Raw genomic sequence first — 10,644 nt, forward strand, 5'->3', positions numbered from 1 at the left:
ACCTGATGTGGTCTTCTTGTGTAGTTTCATCTGTGCATAGCTACACAGGAGCTAGTAAAGGCTTCCTTTTCATTGGGGCTTGCATACCTCAGCTCAACATAACATACTGGATGTTCAGGAAGATTTCCAGCCGAGTTTGTTAGAAATATTTCTGCTTCAGGCTCAGTGTTACAGTTGGAGTTGTTACAAGAATCCAGCTTCTGCCCGAATTAAAGCAGCCTGGTTGCAGAATTCCACTGCAAGGCTGGAGAATCAGGGTCAGGCTTCCCATTGCTCCAGGCTGAGGGAAGTAATTTGCAAAGTGACAGTGGTCTGTGCTCCGCGTGTTCAAAGTGGCAATGCAGTGTATCAGGATAATGATGAAGGCATTTAGCTCTCTTGGAGAAATGTCGTTTAATTATTCATTGTGAACTGTTTTTTGAACTCTGCTCACGAGGATTTACATGTTTGGAGCTGGTTCATAAGCAGAGCAAAATACAGGAGGGAATCATATATAAATACTGTATGACTGCCTGCTAATTATTTGCTTATGATCCACAGAAGTAAACAAACATAGCTAACTATTGAAGTTAGCATTAGTGAATAGCTCTGCCACATGGAAAGGCATGAAAATGTTAAGAAAAAGATGCTTTTTAGGAATAAAGCACATTTGGTTTTTTATTGCTGCCATTTACTTTGAACAACTTGGGGGGGTGGCTAGTGGTACTTGGAACGCGTGGGCTAATGGCATTTCACTTATAATTGGGTAATATCTTGTTTTCATTTGCATAATACGAGCAAACCCAACAAAACACAAATATAGGGCAGCACAAATGCGGTGCTAGCAATAACCAGCATGACTAAGTGCAGTAAGGGAATGTGGGTGATGGTAGTTTGTCAGATGGCTAAATAAAGACAAATGGAAAATAACTACACATCAAAAAATAGGGACATGCGTTTTCTCACTTAGGTGACCTTTAATGTATAGGAAATAGTAATTTTCGGTAACTGCCCAGTTACACCTCAGACCAACTTGCACCAGGTGCGCGTTTCGTGGTTTACAACAGAGAAAAGTTCCGCTTTTACATATGTATCTGCTGAATAAACTCCTCAGGAGTTACCTAGGTATAAGCTTGTAGATTGTTGAAGCTTTCCATGAAAAAGACTGAGGTACTGGACTGCGAGAAAAGCCCCACGTTGTGTAGCTAGTTCGTATTCTGCTAAGAGGCAGTTTTCTGTACAGGAGAGGGGTGCGGTGTTTGACAGGAGCTCTGACAGAAGGGGAAGTCTGGAACAAGTAGTTCTTCCGAAGAGAAGAGCAGACAGTCCAACACAAAGGCTCCGCACACAAAACTTCTGCCAGACTCCGTTGTCTTACATGTTGACTCCTGCTTGTAGCAATCAAGGGGAACAATTTAATTAAAAACTGTGAGCAGTTCTTCTGTACCGGATCTAGAATGTGATAAAGAGATAATGACTGACTGGGCTGATGAGAGGCTCAGATCACTAGGATGATGTTTGCTTGGCAGTGATAGGCATGATCCTCCAAGATCACATAAAAGTTTCTTTAACAGCATTGTTTCTATTCACTGTGAGCAAGATGCTACCTGCACCCTCAAACGTGGAGTCGCTGTGGCGCTCCTGATGGCGTGGAGTCCTGCTGACTTTCAGCAGCAAGGGAAATGGAATCAAATCCTGGTTAGAATCATATCTCTAATTATAATCACCCCAGTAATTCCAGTACAGTGCTGCTGCTAGAGCGTGAATAGGGATTTGTATACCAGCTTCTTTTTTAACTTTGTGAAGAAACCCCCTTTTATGTCTCTTTGCTTCTCTTGCTTTGTCACATACTTCTTTCCTTACATGCTGGAGGGGAAAAAATTACTGAGCTCTACAAAAGGGTATGAAATCCAGTCTTTAAATGACAAGGACTGGAAGATGGGGAGAGGAAGGAGCAAATTCCATCCCTTCTCTGGTATTCTGAGTACTTGGAAATCACCTGTGAAGTACTTGAAGTTTCTCAAGTGGCTGGTGGGAAAACATGAATGCACAGGGTTAAGAAATACTCAACAAAGATGCTTCACATTTCAAGGCACATTTCTTGGAAAAAAGTTAGCGTGTGTCCAGTTTTGAGTGAGTTTATAACCTCATATTGTATTGCCACTCTTAAACAAATTTTGATTATCTGTGAAATCTGAATGATAGAAGTGATTATCTTTAAAATTATTTCTCTGTATCTGTAAGGATGTCTTCAAAGAAGTATCCAGTTATTATAAAAATAATACAAAAGTTGAAAAGAGAGACTAGTGCTCCTCTTCCTGCAAGCATTTGTTTTCTCTCTTAGCATGTTTCGATGTATACATTTCCTGGCATTAAATGGACTGCCAAGGCAGCATTAGCATCCCCCAAAATGGCAAAGACTAATTCAGTGCACAAATGAATGATGTTATATAAGGGATGTTTTTCTGTGAATAGGGGAGAAAATAATCACAAAAGGGGCAAATAAAAAATTGAGAAGGAGCAGGAGAACACTGCTTATAGAGTTCTGTAAACTCCATATATGTCCAACTAGCGATAAGAAAAGCTCTCAATAACCCTCGAAATACTTGATGTTAATATTACTGCTTTTACAAATTCACACGGCCCCTGTTCATGACTGGCCGTTGGACACTAAAATGGTGCCAGGTTACTGGGTTCTTCCCAGAATCACGAGTACGATCTTGTAAGACCGTGTCATCTAGACTATGAGCCATAGTGGGGACACACTGAGCAAGTGAGTGATACACCTGATGTGGTTCGGGCCTTACAGGAATAGTTTTTGCGTGTAGGAAAAGTCTCTGCGTCTTGTCTTTCAGTGATGTAAAGAAACCAAAATCCCCTTGTTGTGTGGAGAATCAGAGCTGTGCATTTTAATTTTCCTCCAAAGAAGCAGGATGGAGATTTGATTTGATATGAGATACTGGATCAAATCTCAGTGTCTGCTTAACTACTGCGTGAGACACCAGCGAGAGCAGGAAACAAGCTCTTTCAAAGGGAAGATCTCCCCATTTCAAAAAACAAGACTTCTCTGGCCACGACATCCCTTGGGGATGGCTGCTGGGCCAGGACCCTTTAACGTCATTAGCAAGAACCTGGATGGCAGGATGGTGCACTCTCAGGACCTTTGCAGATGACACCACGCTGATAAGGAGACAGGGCCGGGTCCAGAGGGACCTTGGTAGGCTGGAGAAAAGGGCTGACAGCAGTGACAAATGCTGTGCCCAGCATCTCAGGCAGAAAAACCTGAGATTTAATACCAGCTGGAGGGTCGACAGGCTACAGAGTGCTGAAAAGTACTTGGGGTGTCTAATTTTTTTTTATTACTATCCTAAAGAGCAGTGAGGCTTTGGGAAAGTCTTTTGGGAAGAGAGTCATGAGCAAAATCCTGGATGAGCATTGCCTCACCCTCCTGGGGCTGCTCTCCATTCATCACGAACATACAGTGCAGTTTTCTAGGTTATCTCTAGTGTAGCTAACTCTCCGTGTACTTCGGTTATTCACTTCCAAGTTATAAATTTATTGAGTGGCTCTTCTTAGTTCGGCTCAAAAATAATCTGTGCTATGAGCGCTTACCTGAAAGTAACTGTCATTATAAATGTTTATCCTCCCTGGTGGTTCTTTCTGTGCATTATCTGACTGTTTCTTGCAGAGGCTTAAGGAACTGAAACAGAGGGAGTTTGCTCGAAATGTAGCATCCAAGTCCCGGAAAGATGAAAGGAAACAGGAAAAAGCCCTTCAACGTTTGCACAAGCTAGCTGAGCTAAGGAGAGAGAGAACGTGGTGAGTGCATAGCTGCTGAAACGTAAAAAATGCTTTCCGAGAAGCCCTCCCCTGTTCGCTGGTGCTGTGGGATGCAGGGCTGTTGGAATCCCTCGACTGGAGCCCCACTCACGCGTTTTTATGGCATTTTTGAAGCTGTATGTGTACAGTCATTTGGTTCACACTCTGGGAAGAAGTGAATGCTTAACGTTACTTTTTCAGTGGAGCTAAAATGACACGTATTTTTAGTTTAAAAAAAGATGTGTTTCATATATATTTCATAAAACTCAGGCACGTTGGTTGAAAGCTGAGTGAACTAGGTCATGCATTTGAAGGCTGACACTATTTCATTGATGAGGTGAGGAATACAGTCTGTCTTTCTAGGATGTAACAGATCTCTGTGATTTAGTTTTCAAACTGCTCGTCTGGGAAAGCATCCAGAAATCTAGTTTTAAATTTCAATAACTGGATTTTTTACATTAAAAGGTAAGTACTCCTTTCTCCCCTCTCAGCAGAGTGTTTACCTCTCCTGCAGAAGTGACTCCTTGCTAGTCTTGCCTTTCAGTAACGAAACTATTGAAGATGGAGCTTGCTAGTTCTGACTAGTGTTGCTTAAATATGACACAGTTCTGACACTGACAAGCCACAGATAATACATGTGCCAACTCAAATGCAAATGTTTTCTTTTATCTAGACTTTGTCCTGCCAGGTGAACTAAAAGAGAAGTCCAAGCAAGTTGTAGTCCTTGTTCAGGGATAGTCTCTTTCTCCTAGTCTGGGCGGTGGGCAGCATGCTGCAACAAAGTCTTGCTAAGCAGGTGGATGGGACGTGAATCTTGAGAGGGCGGTTTGACATGAGCAATGTAACACCTAATATTATTCTTTCAAATGTTTTTCTAACTCATGTAGATATTTTTCTCCATCAGTGTTTTAACTGTCCATATTTAACACTGGAGGATCATGATTTTAATGTTCCCAGCTTTAGCTATTATTCCCCCTAAACGTACTACAAGATCTGAATTTGCCATTTTTCTGGAGAAAGAGTAAAGAGAATCTTATTGTTTCCCTTTTGCAAGTGAATAACAGATTTTGTGGGGTTTTGTTTTGGTTTCATTTTCTAATATCTTTCTTCTAGTTTCCAAAGGAGAATTTATGTCTGAGTTTTGTTTCTCTATTTAAGAATTGCTGTTTACTACCACTTTGTGTCTTTAGAGGTGTGATATAGACAGACACCCAGGATTTTTTTAAGCTGGTATTTTTCTAGGTTGGTTTTGTAGATGTCACCATTTTTTTCTCTTAAAGAAAGGATTGCGGGGGGGGAGGTGCAATATATATTTTCAATTTATGAAGACCTGGACAAGGCAGGAATTCTCATGAGGAAATTCTTTCTCAGAAAACCTCTATCATAATTTCTAGACCCAATAGATCAAATTTGTCATTCTTTATCTCAGCACTTCTTGGGGTCCTAAATGACACTTGCAGGTTTCCCCAGTGTCCCGTCATTTCCTATTGCTCTGCACTGTAACATAGAATAATTTGGTTAAAACAACAAAAAACCCCTGTTTTAACATAGGTTCACTACTCCTAGTGCTGAGCGGTTCCTTTGGATCCTGGAAAACCGGCAGCTTAAACAATTTTTGTTCTTCTCTTTGCTTTCCTATTAAGTCAGATAGAACAGATGGGAAGAGGACATGAAATGAAGAACAGTAGTAGACAGTGACAAATTTTTTCTCAGGAGGGATGAGTCACTTACTGCACTACTGTCAGCTAAAATACTCTCCACAGTATTATTTCTCCATGAAAGAAATTGCTGAGATTGCGATGGTTGGGCCTATGAACACAAATAGGATGGGAGCTGCTGGGTGATTGCCCGTGGGCAGAGCAGCAGTCACCGGGATGATGACGAAGAGGAGAGCGATCTATGAGGCGCTCGCTGGTTTAATCTATTTTGTAGCACAAAGGAATGTAAAACCTCTGCTATTTGTAGTAACTGTGTTGCAGCCATGATGGTCTACTGGGAGGAGAAGCAAGATTTCTAGGAGATACATGATCTCTCATGAGGCCAGCCAGTATGTCTGGGAAAAGTGAACTGCCTTGTAGGAATATTAGCCCTTCAGCTGATAACTTTGCATGAAGGAACTGGGGGAACAATATTTACTCTCTTTTTTTCATATTAGTCAATTGATCTTATTATAAATATGATGTTTTCCTCTTTCCTGAAAAAAATAATCTCTTAGATACCAATGTAACACCATATTTCTGCCTGTAGTTCTCTGGAAGGTACTGATTCAGAGTTTTGTTTCGCTTCCTAGTGCTCCCGGAAGTGGCCCGATGTTCAAATCCACTACAGTGACTGTGCGAGATCATTCCACTGATATCCCACAAAGTGCTGCTGTCGATTCTGCCGGCAAAGAGGATTTCAGCTGTACGTTGATGCATGATGCACAGAATTGTAAAGACGTTGCTTCTGTTATTTCTTCCACTCCTGAAAATGCCTGTGGTAATAAATCCAACACCAACAAATGTGGCGATCAGGTTCAAGGAGCTCCAGGACACAGAGTTGGGTTCTCTTTTGCTTTTCCTAAGAAAGCAGCAGTAAAACTGGAGTCTTCAGCTGCCGTCTTCTACGAATATAATGATGAAACATCTATGGAGTACGGATTTAGCAGAAGAAGTAGGTTTCTTCCAGGAGGGTGTAACCTTCAGTCTCCTTCAGCAGCAGAAATAGTCCTGTGCCCTGAGGAGAAACAGAACTGTTGTCACCCACTGGTGGAAAAATGCACAGACACAGCGGAAGCTCCTGAAGCTCAGGAGCCAAAAGAGCTGTCCAGTGAAGAAAGCAAGGTGCTCGAGAGTCCCATTTTGGCTCCTGCTGTGTCCCTTTCAAAGCAGCTGATGTCCTCAGACATGAATGGCTGTGGGATTGATCTAAGTGCAGTGGACGTACCAGACCAGACGCCACCAGCAGTTGCAGAGAGTGCTCAGGTCCTGCCCCTGGACTGCACCAGTTACGAGCTGCGGGCAGACGTGGCTCTTGCACAGCCAGTTGTGGAGGATTGTTTATCTCTGCAGGATATTGCGGAGGAAAATGAAAAAGGCAGCAACAGTGATTCATCCACAGCTGAAACTGAAATAAAAAAGCTGGGAGCAGATGCATTAGTTCCATCACCATCTGAAGAAGGGAGTGGTGGAGCCCCGCAAAGCAAACCAGACATGCGCAAGAGACCTTGTGAACCCTTTGTTCCTGTTCTTAGCAAACATGGATCAAATATTCTTCAGTGGCCATCGGAAATGTTAATTTACACAAGTACAGACCCATCCATTTCTTATAGCTGTAATCCTTTATATTTTGATTTCAAGTCATCAAAAGCAAGTGACAGCCAAGAAAAGCCCAAGCTTCAGCCAAATGTACCTCATTTGCACCATAAAACTGAATCCAACCGTAGCTTAATCTTGGATTTTACAAATGAACCTACTTCAGAGTGTGGTGATTATGAAACAGAAGCTAATGAAAATGTGTGCAACTATACAATACCCCTTACAAGTGACATTTCCCTTAGCAGGAATTGTGATCTCGCAAAAAATCAAAATAAAGTGTCCTTGGATGAATCATTCAGGATTAGAAAAATAGAGAAGTATAACATTTCTAAAAATCACTTACGACAAAACACTGTGATAGATGAGAAATATAACAATGTCTGGATCAAAGAAAGCCATGAAAAATGGCTTCACAAAAGTAGAAAACGGAAAAGGAGAAGAAAATTATGTCATTGTCATTATCATCACTGTGGGGACCTAACAACAGCAGAAATGGAGATGATTTCAGTGACTGAAAAAGAAATTAGTTACAGAGATGAAAATAAGTATCAGCACCTCCAGAATACCCCAGAGAAGTGCAGACATGATGCGGGGACTATCTGGCTAGCTACAAGTGAGATACAGTTGCATCAAAAACTTGACGTTAAAAATGGTCGTAAGAGGGTCATGTCTGCATCAGATCATGTACACGGGGACAGAGGCTGGTGTGACACCTGGAGTGCAAAAAGTGGCAGACACCACCACGGTTGTAAACGACCCCACAGGAAGAGCAAAGCCAGCTCTCGGAGGCAGGCAAAGCAGCTGGCTCTGAGTTCCAGGAGGCACAGCTTAAGGCACTCTAAAACATGTTGTAGCTGGAAAGTCAGGAGGTCAAGCTGTAGCCCGGAGCATAAATGTTTAGGTCGCTGCAGTGAGGAGAAGAGTCCAAGTCAAAACCAGTCCATAAAGAGAGGTTACAATGTTCTGACTGAGGAACCTGGAAAATCCCACCGCAAGCGGAGGCAACATACCTATTCGTCTTCGTCAGATGAAAGCTCGTACGGGCAGACGTTATCAGCAGAGGAAAATCTAAGGCAAGCGCGTACACATCACAAAGCAAAAGGGAAACACAGGAGAAGGAAAACTAGAATCCCTCATGTCTTCCTTGACAGGAACACGAGAAGTGAGACCTCCAGACCTTCCAAAGAAAATTCTGCAAATTCTGTGTTAAATGTTTTGGGGGACTTTTTGACTCAAGACGGTCTAGAGGAAACTAGTACAGAGCCCAAAGCTGATCACGCAAAAGATACTATTGAAGCAATGCAGCTGGAGGAAAGCAGGTCATCTCTAGAAACTGATAGTTCGCATGTGCTGGGAGATGACAAACTGACAGCATGCGCAGCGATGAAGAGCCCGCTGAGCATGTTTTCTGATGTTGTTGCAGGTTCTGCTGCTTCCATTCCTGAGCACAATGCTCCAGCAGCTGCCGGCACGCAGGATGTTCTGCAAAATGAGAAGAAAAAAGAAAATGTCAACAGTTATGAAAATCAAGCTCATTTCAAAGTTCCCCTCCCCAACAGACATTTGGAACAAGCTCCTCCTAAATCCTATCGTTGCCATTATGAATTGGCTGAGTCTCTACCACATGAGAAAATAAACGAGGTGACCAGTGAATGGGTACAGTGTAACCCTGGCATATTTAGCAGCCCACCACCCTTGCCATTCAAGGAAGCACACGTACACAGCCATACCTTTTTGACTACTGAGCAGTTAATAGCGCCCTTCACCCTACCCGATCAGACATTAGTGTTCTCTCCAGATAACCATGAAAAATTCAAAGATCTCCCATCCGAGGCATATCAGCAGATCATTCCACAAAACATGCTGGCCAACAAAGTGAAGTTTGCCTTCCCTCCCTCGGCGATCCAGCCCCCGAACTCCCCGTTGCAGCCCTTACCCTTGCAGCCGCCGATGTGCTCTACCTCGGTTACCACCATCCATCACACCATCTTACAGCAGCACGCTGCTGCCGCCGCCGCTGCTGCCAGTACGTTGAAGGTTCTCCAGCCCCACCAGCAGTTCCTCTCGCAGGTCCCAGCTCTTTCCAGAGCACCTTTACCTCATCTACCAGTAGGACCAAGGCTTTGCCCAGGAGGCCATGCAACTTTTGTGGCCCCACCTCATTTGCCACTGCTGCCGCCGTCAGTCCTGCACCCGCCCCAGCTGGCATTTTCCCCACTGCCGCACACCGGCTTCCCATCCCTGCTGTCCCCACACCCAACTGTTATTCCCCTGCAGCCTCTCTTTTAGGACAGATCATGGGGGATGGGGTAAGGACCCTTCAGCTAAACTGTCCTGCTGTTTCTTCAGTTCCCTCAGCTTTGCAAACTGGTTCTGTGAAATAAACTGGTTAAAATTCCTCGTTCCTTGGGAAGTATTTGCTGTAAGTATAATGACACAAACATTCATGTAAAGTTGAGACCTATATTATAACTAAAGCACTGAATAGTCTGATACTAATATGAACTATATATATATGTAAGTGAAAATCATGTCTTAGACTATGTATAATGTATATAAAATATATTTATAGTTCTATAACTTATGTTGTAAAGTATTCACTTTTTGTTTTTTATCTTTGTGTATTTGCACCTATTTAATGTTTAGATAAAGCTGATGCACTACGTTTTGTACTATGTTCTCTGAAACTGTAAATCTAGTGATGAACTATCTCTTGCAATAAATTTTTGTTAACTACTTAAGTATATAAAAAATCTTTCATTGTAAGCTTCATGGATGTTGTTCTTCCATATTCTTCTGCAGCTGAATAGCATCTTCTGCCCCTGCCGTGTTGGGATAACCAGGTTTCCTGCATGTCAGTGAGTTATCAGGGAGGCTGAGAGGCGAATATCTTGAGGGCAGCTGTCTCACTGAGCAAGAGAAGGGTAATAGAACTGTTTGTGTTAGATGTTTGGTGTCACCATGACAAATTTTGCGTACTTGTAGTATGTGCCCTAACTTCTGACTGTTGGAACTAAATCCCTTTTATACTAAACCACAAAAAAGATGGTGTATCAAAAGTAACATCAGTGGTGGTGGTGGCCAGATCTGTCAGAGTGAAGGTCCTTGCTGCCTGTGCAGAGTGTGAAGATAGCAAGAGCACGTGAGCATGAAGGGGATCCTGGTCGGGAAGAGCTTCGCATGGGGAGCCCACCAGGTTTGAGTCAAATTCTTACCTCATTTCACCCCGCTCTTTCACACAGCATTTGGGTAAAGAAATAGAATAACATAGAATAGAAATTCAATGATAATATACTGCCATTATTTCTAACTGTATTTCAGAGAATTCTCCCTACCTCTGCAACCTTCTTATGAACCTCACCTGGCTTTAGCCCATGAAGTCCTCCCAGATGCTGTAGCAGGAGATATATCAGGCCCACGTTTGTGGTGGTCCAGAGTGAAATCAGAAGTGGTTCTAAGACAGAGCCATGTCTTTGAGTTAAAATGAAGTGTTATTATTATGTGAGTGAAGCTAAGGATTTGCAGCATGACCGTTAGTGCTAGAAGTAGG

The 10,644-nt window shown here is 42.7% G+C and overlaps 1 protein-coding gene across 1 annotated transcript in view; it reads left to right on the forward strand.

Moving 5' to 3' along the window:
- ZNF804A (zinc finger protein 804A) overlaps positions 1-9,383 on the forward strand; it is a gene marked incomplete at its 5' end in the record, with an annotated part of 36,202 nt that extends 26,819 nt beyond the window's left edge. The window contains 2 exons of the mRNA XM_010138337.1: positions 3,668-3,798; positions 6,089-9,383. Of these exons, the coding sequence (XP_010136639.1) occupies positions 3,668-3,798; positions 6,089-9,383 (3,426 nt within the window). The remainder of the gene's footprint in view (positions 1-3,667; positions 3,799-6,088) is intronic.
- Between the last annotated feature and the right edge of the window lie 1,261 nt (positions 9,384-10,644).

This window comes from Buceros rhinoceros, unplaced genomic scaffold, assembly GCF_000710305.1.
Source record: "Buceros rhinoceros silvestris isolate BGI_N320 unplaced genomic scaffold, ASM71030v1 scaffold1686, whole genome shotgun sequence".
Taxonomy (NCBI): Eukaryota; Metazoa; Chordata; class Aves; order Bucerotiformes; family Bucerotidae; genus Buceros; species Buceros rhinoceros.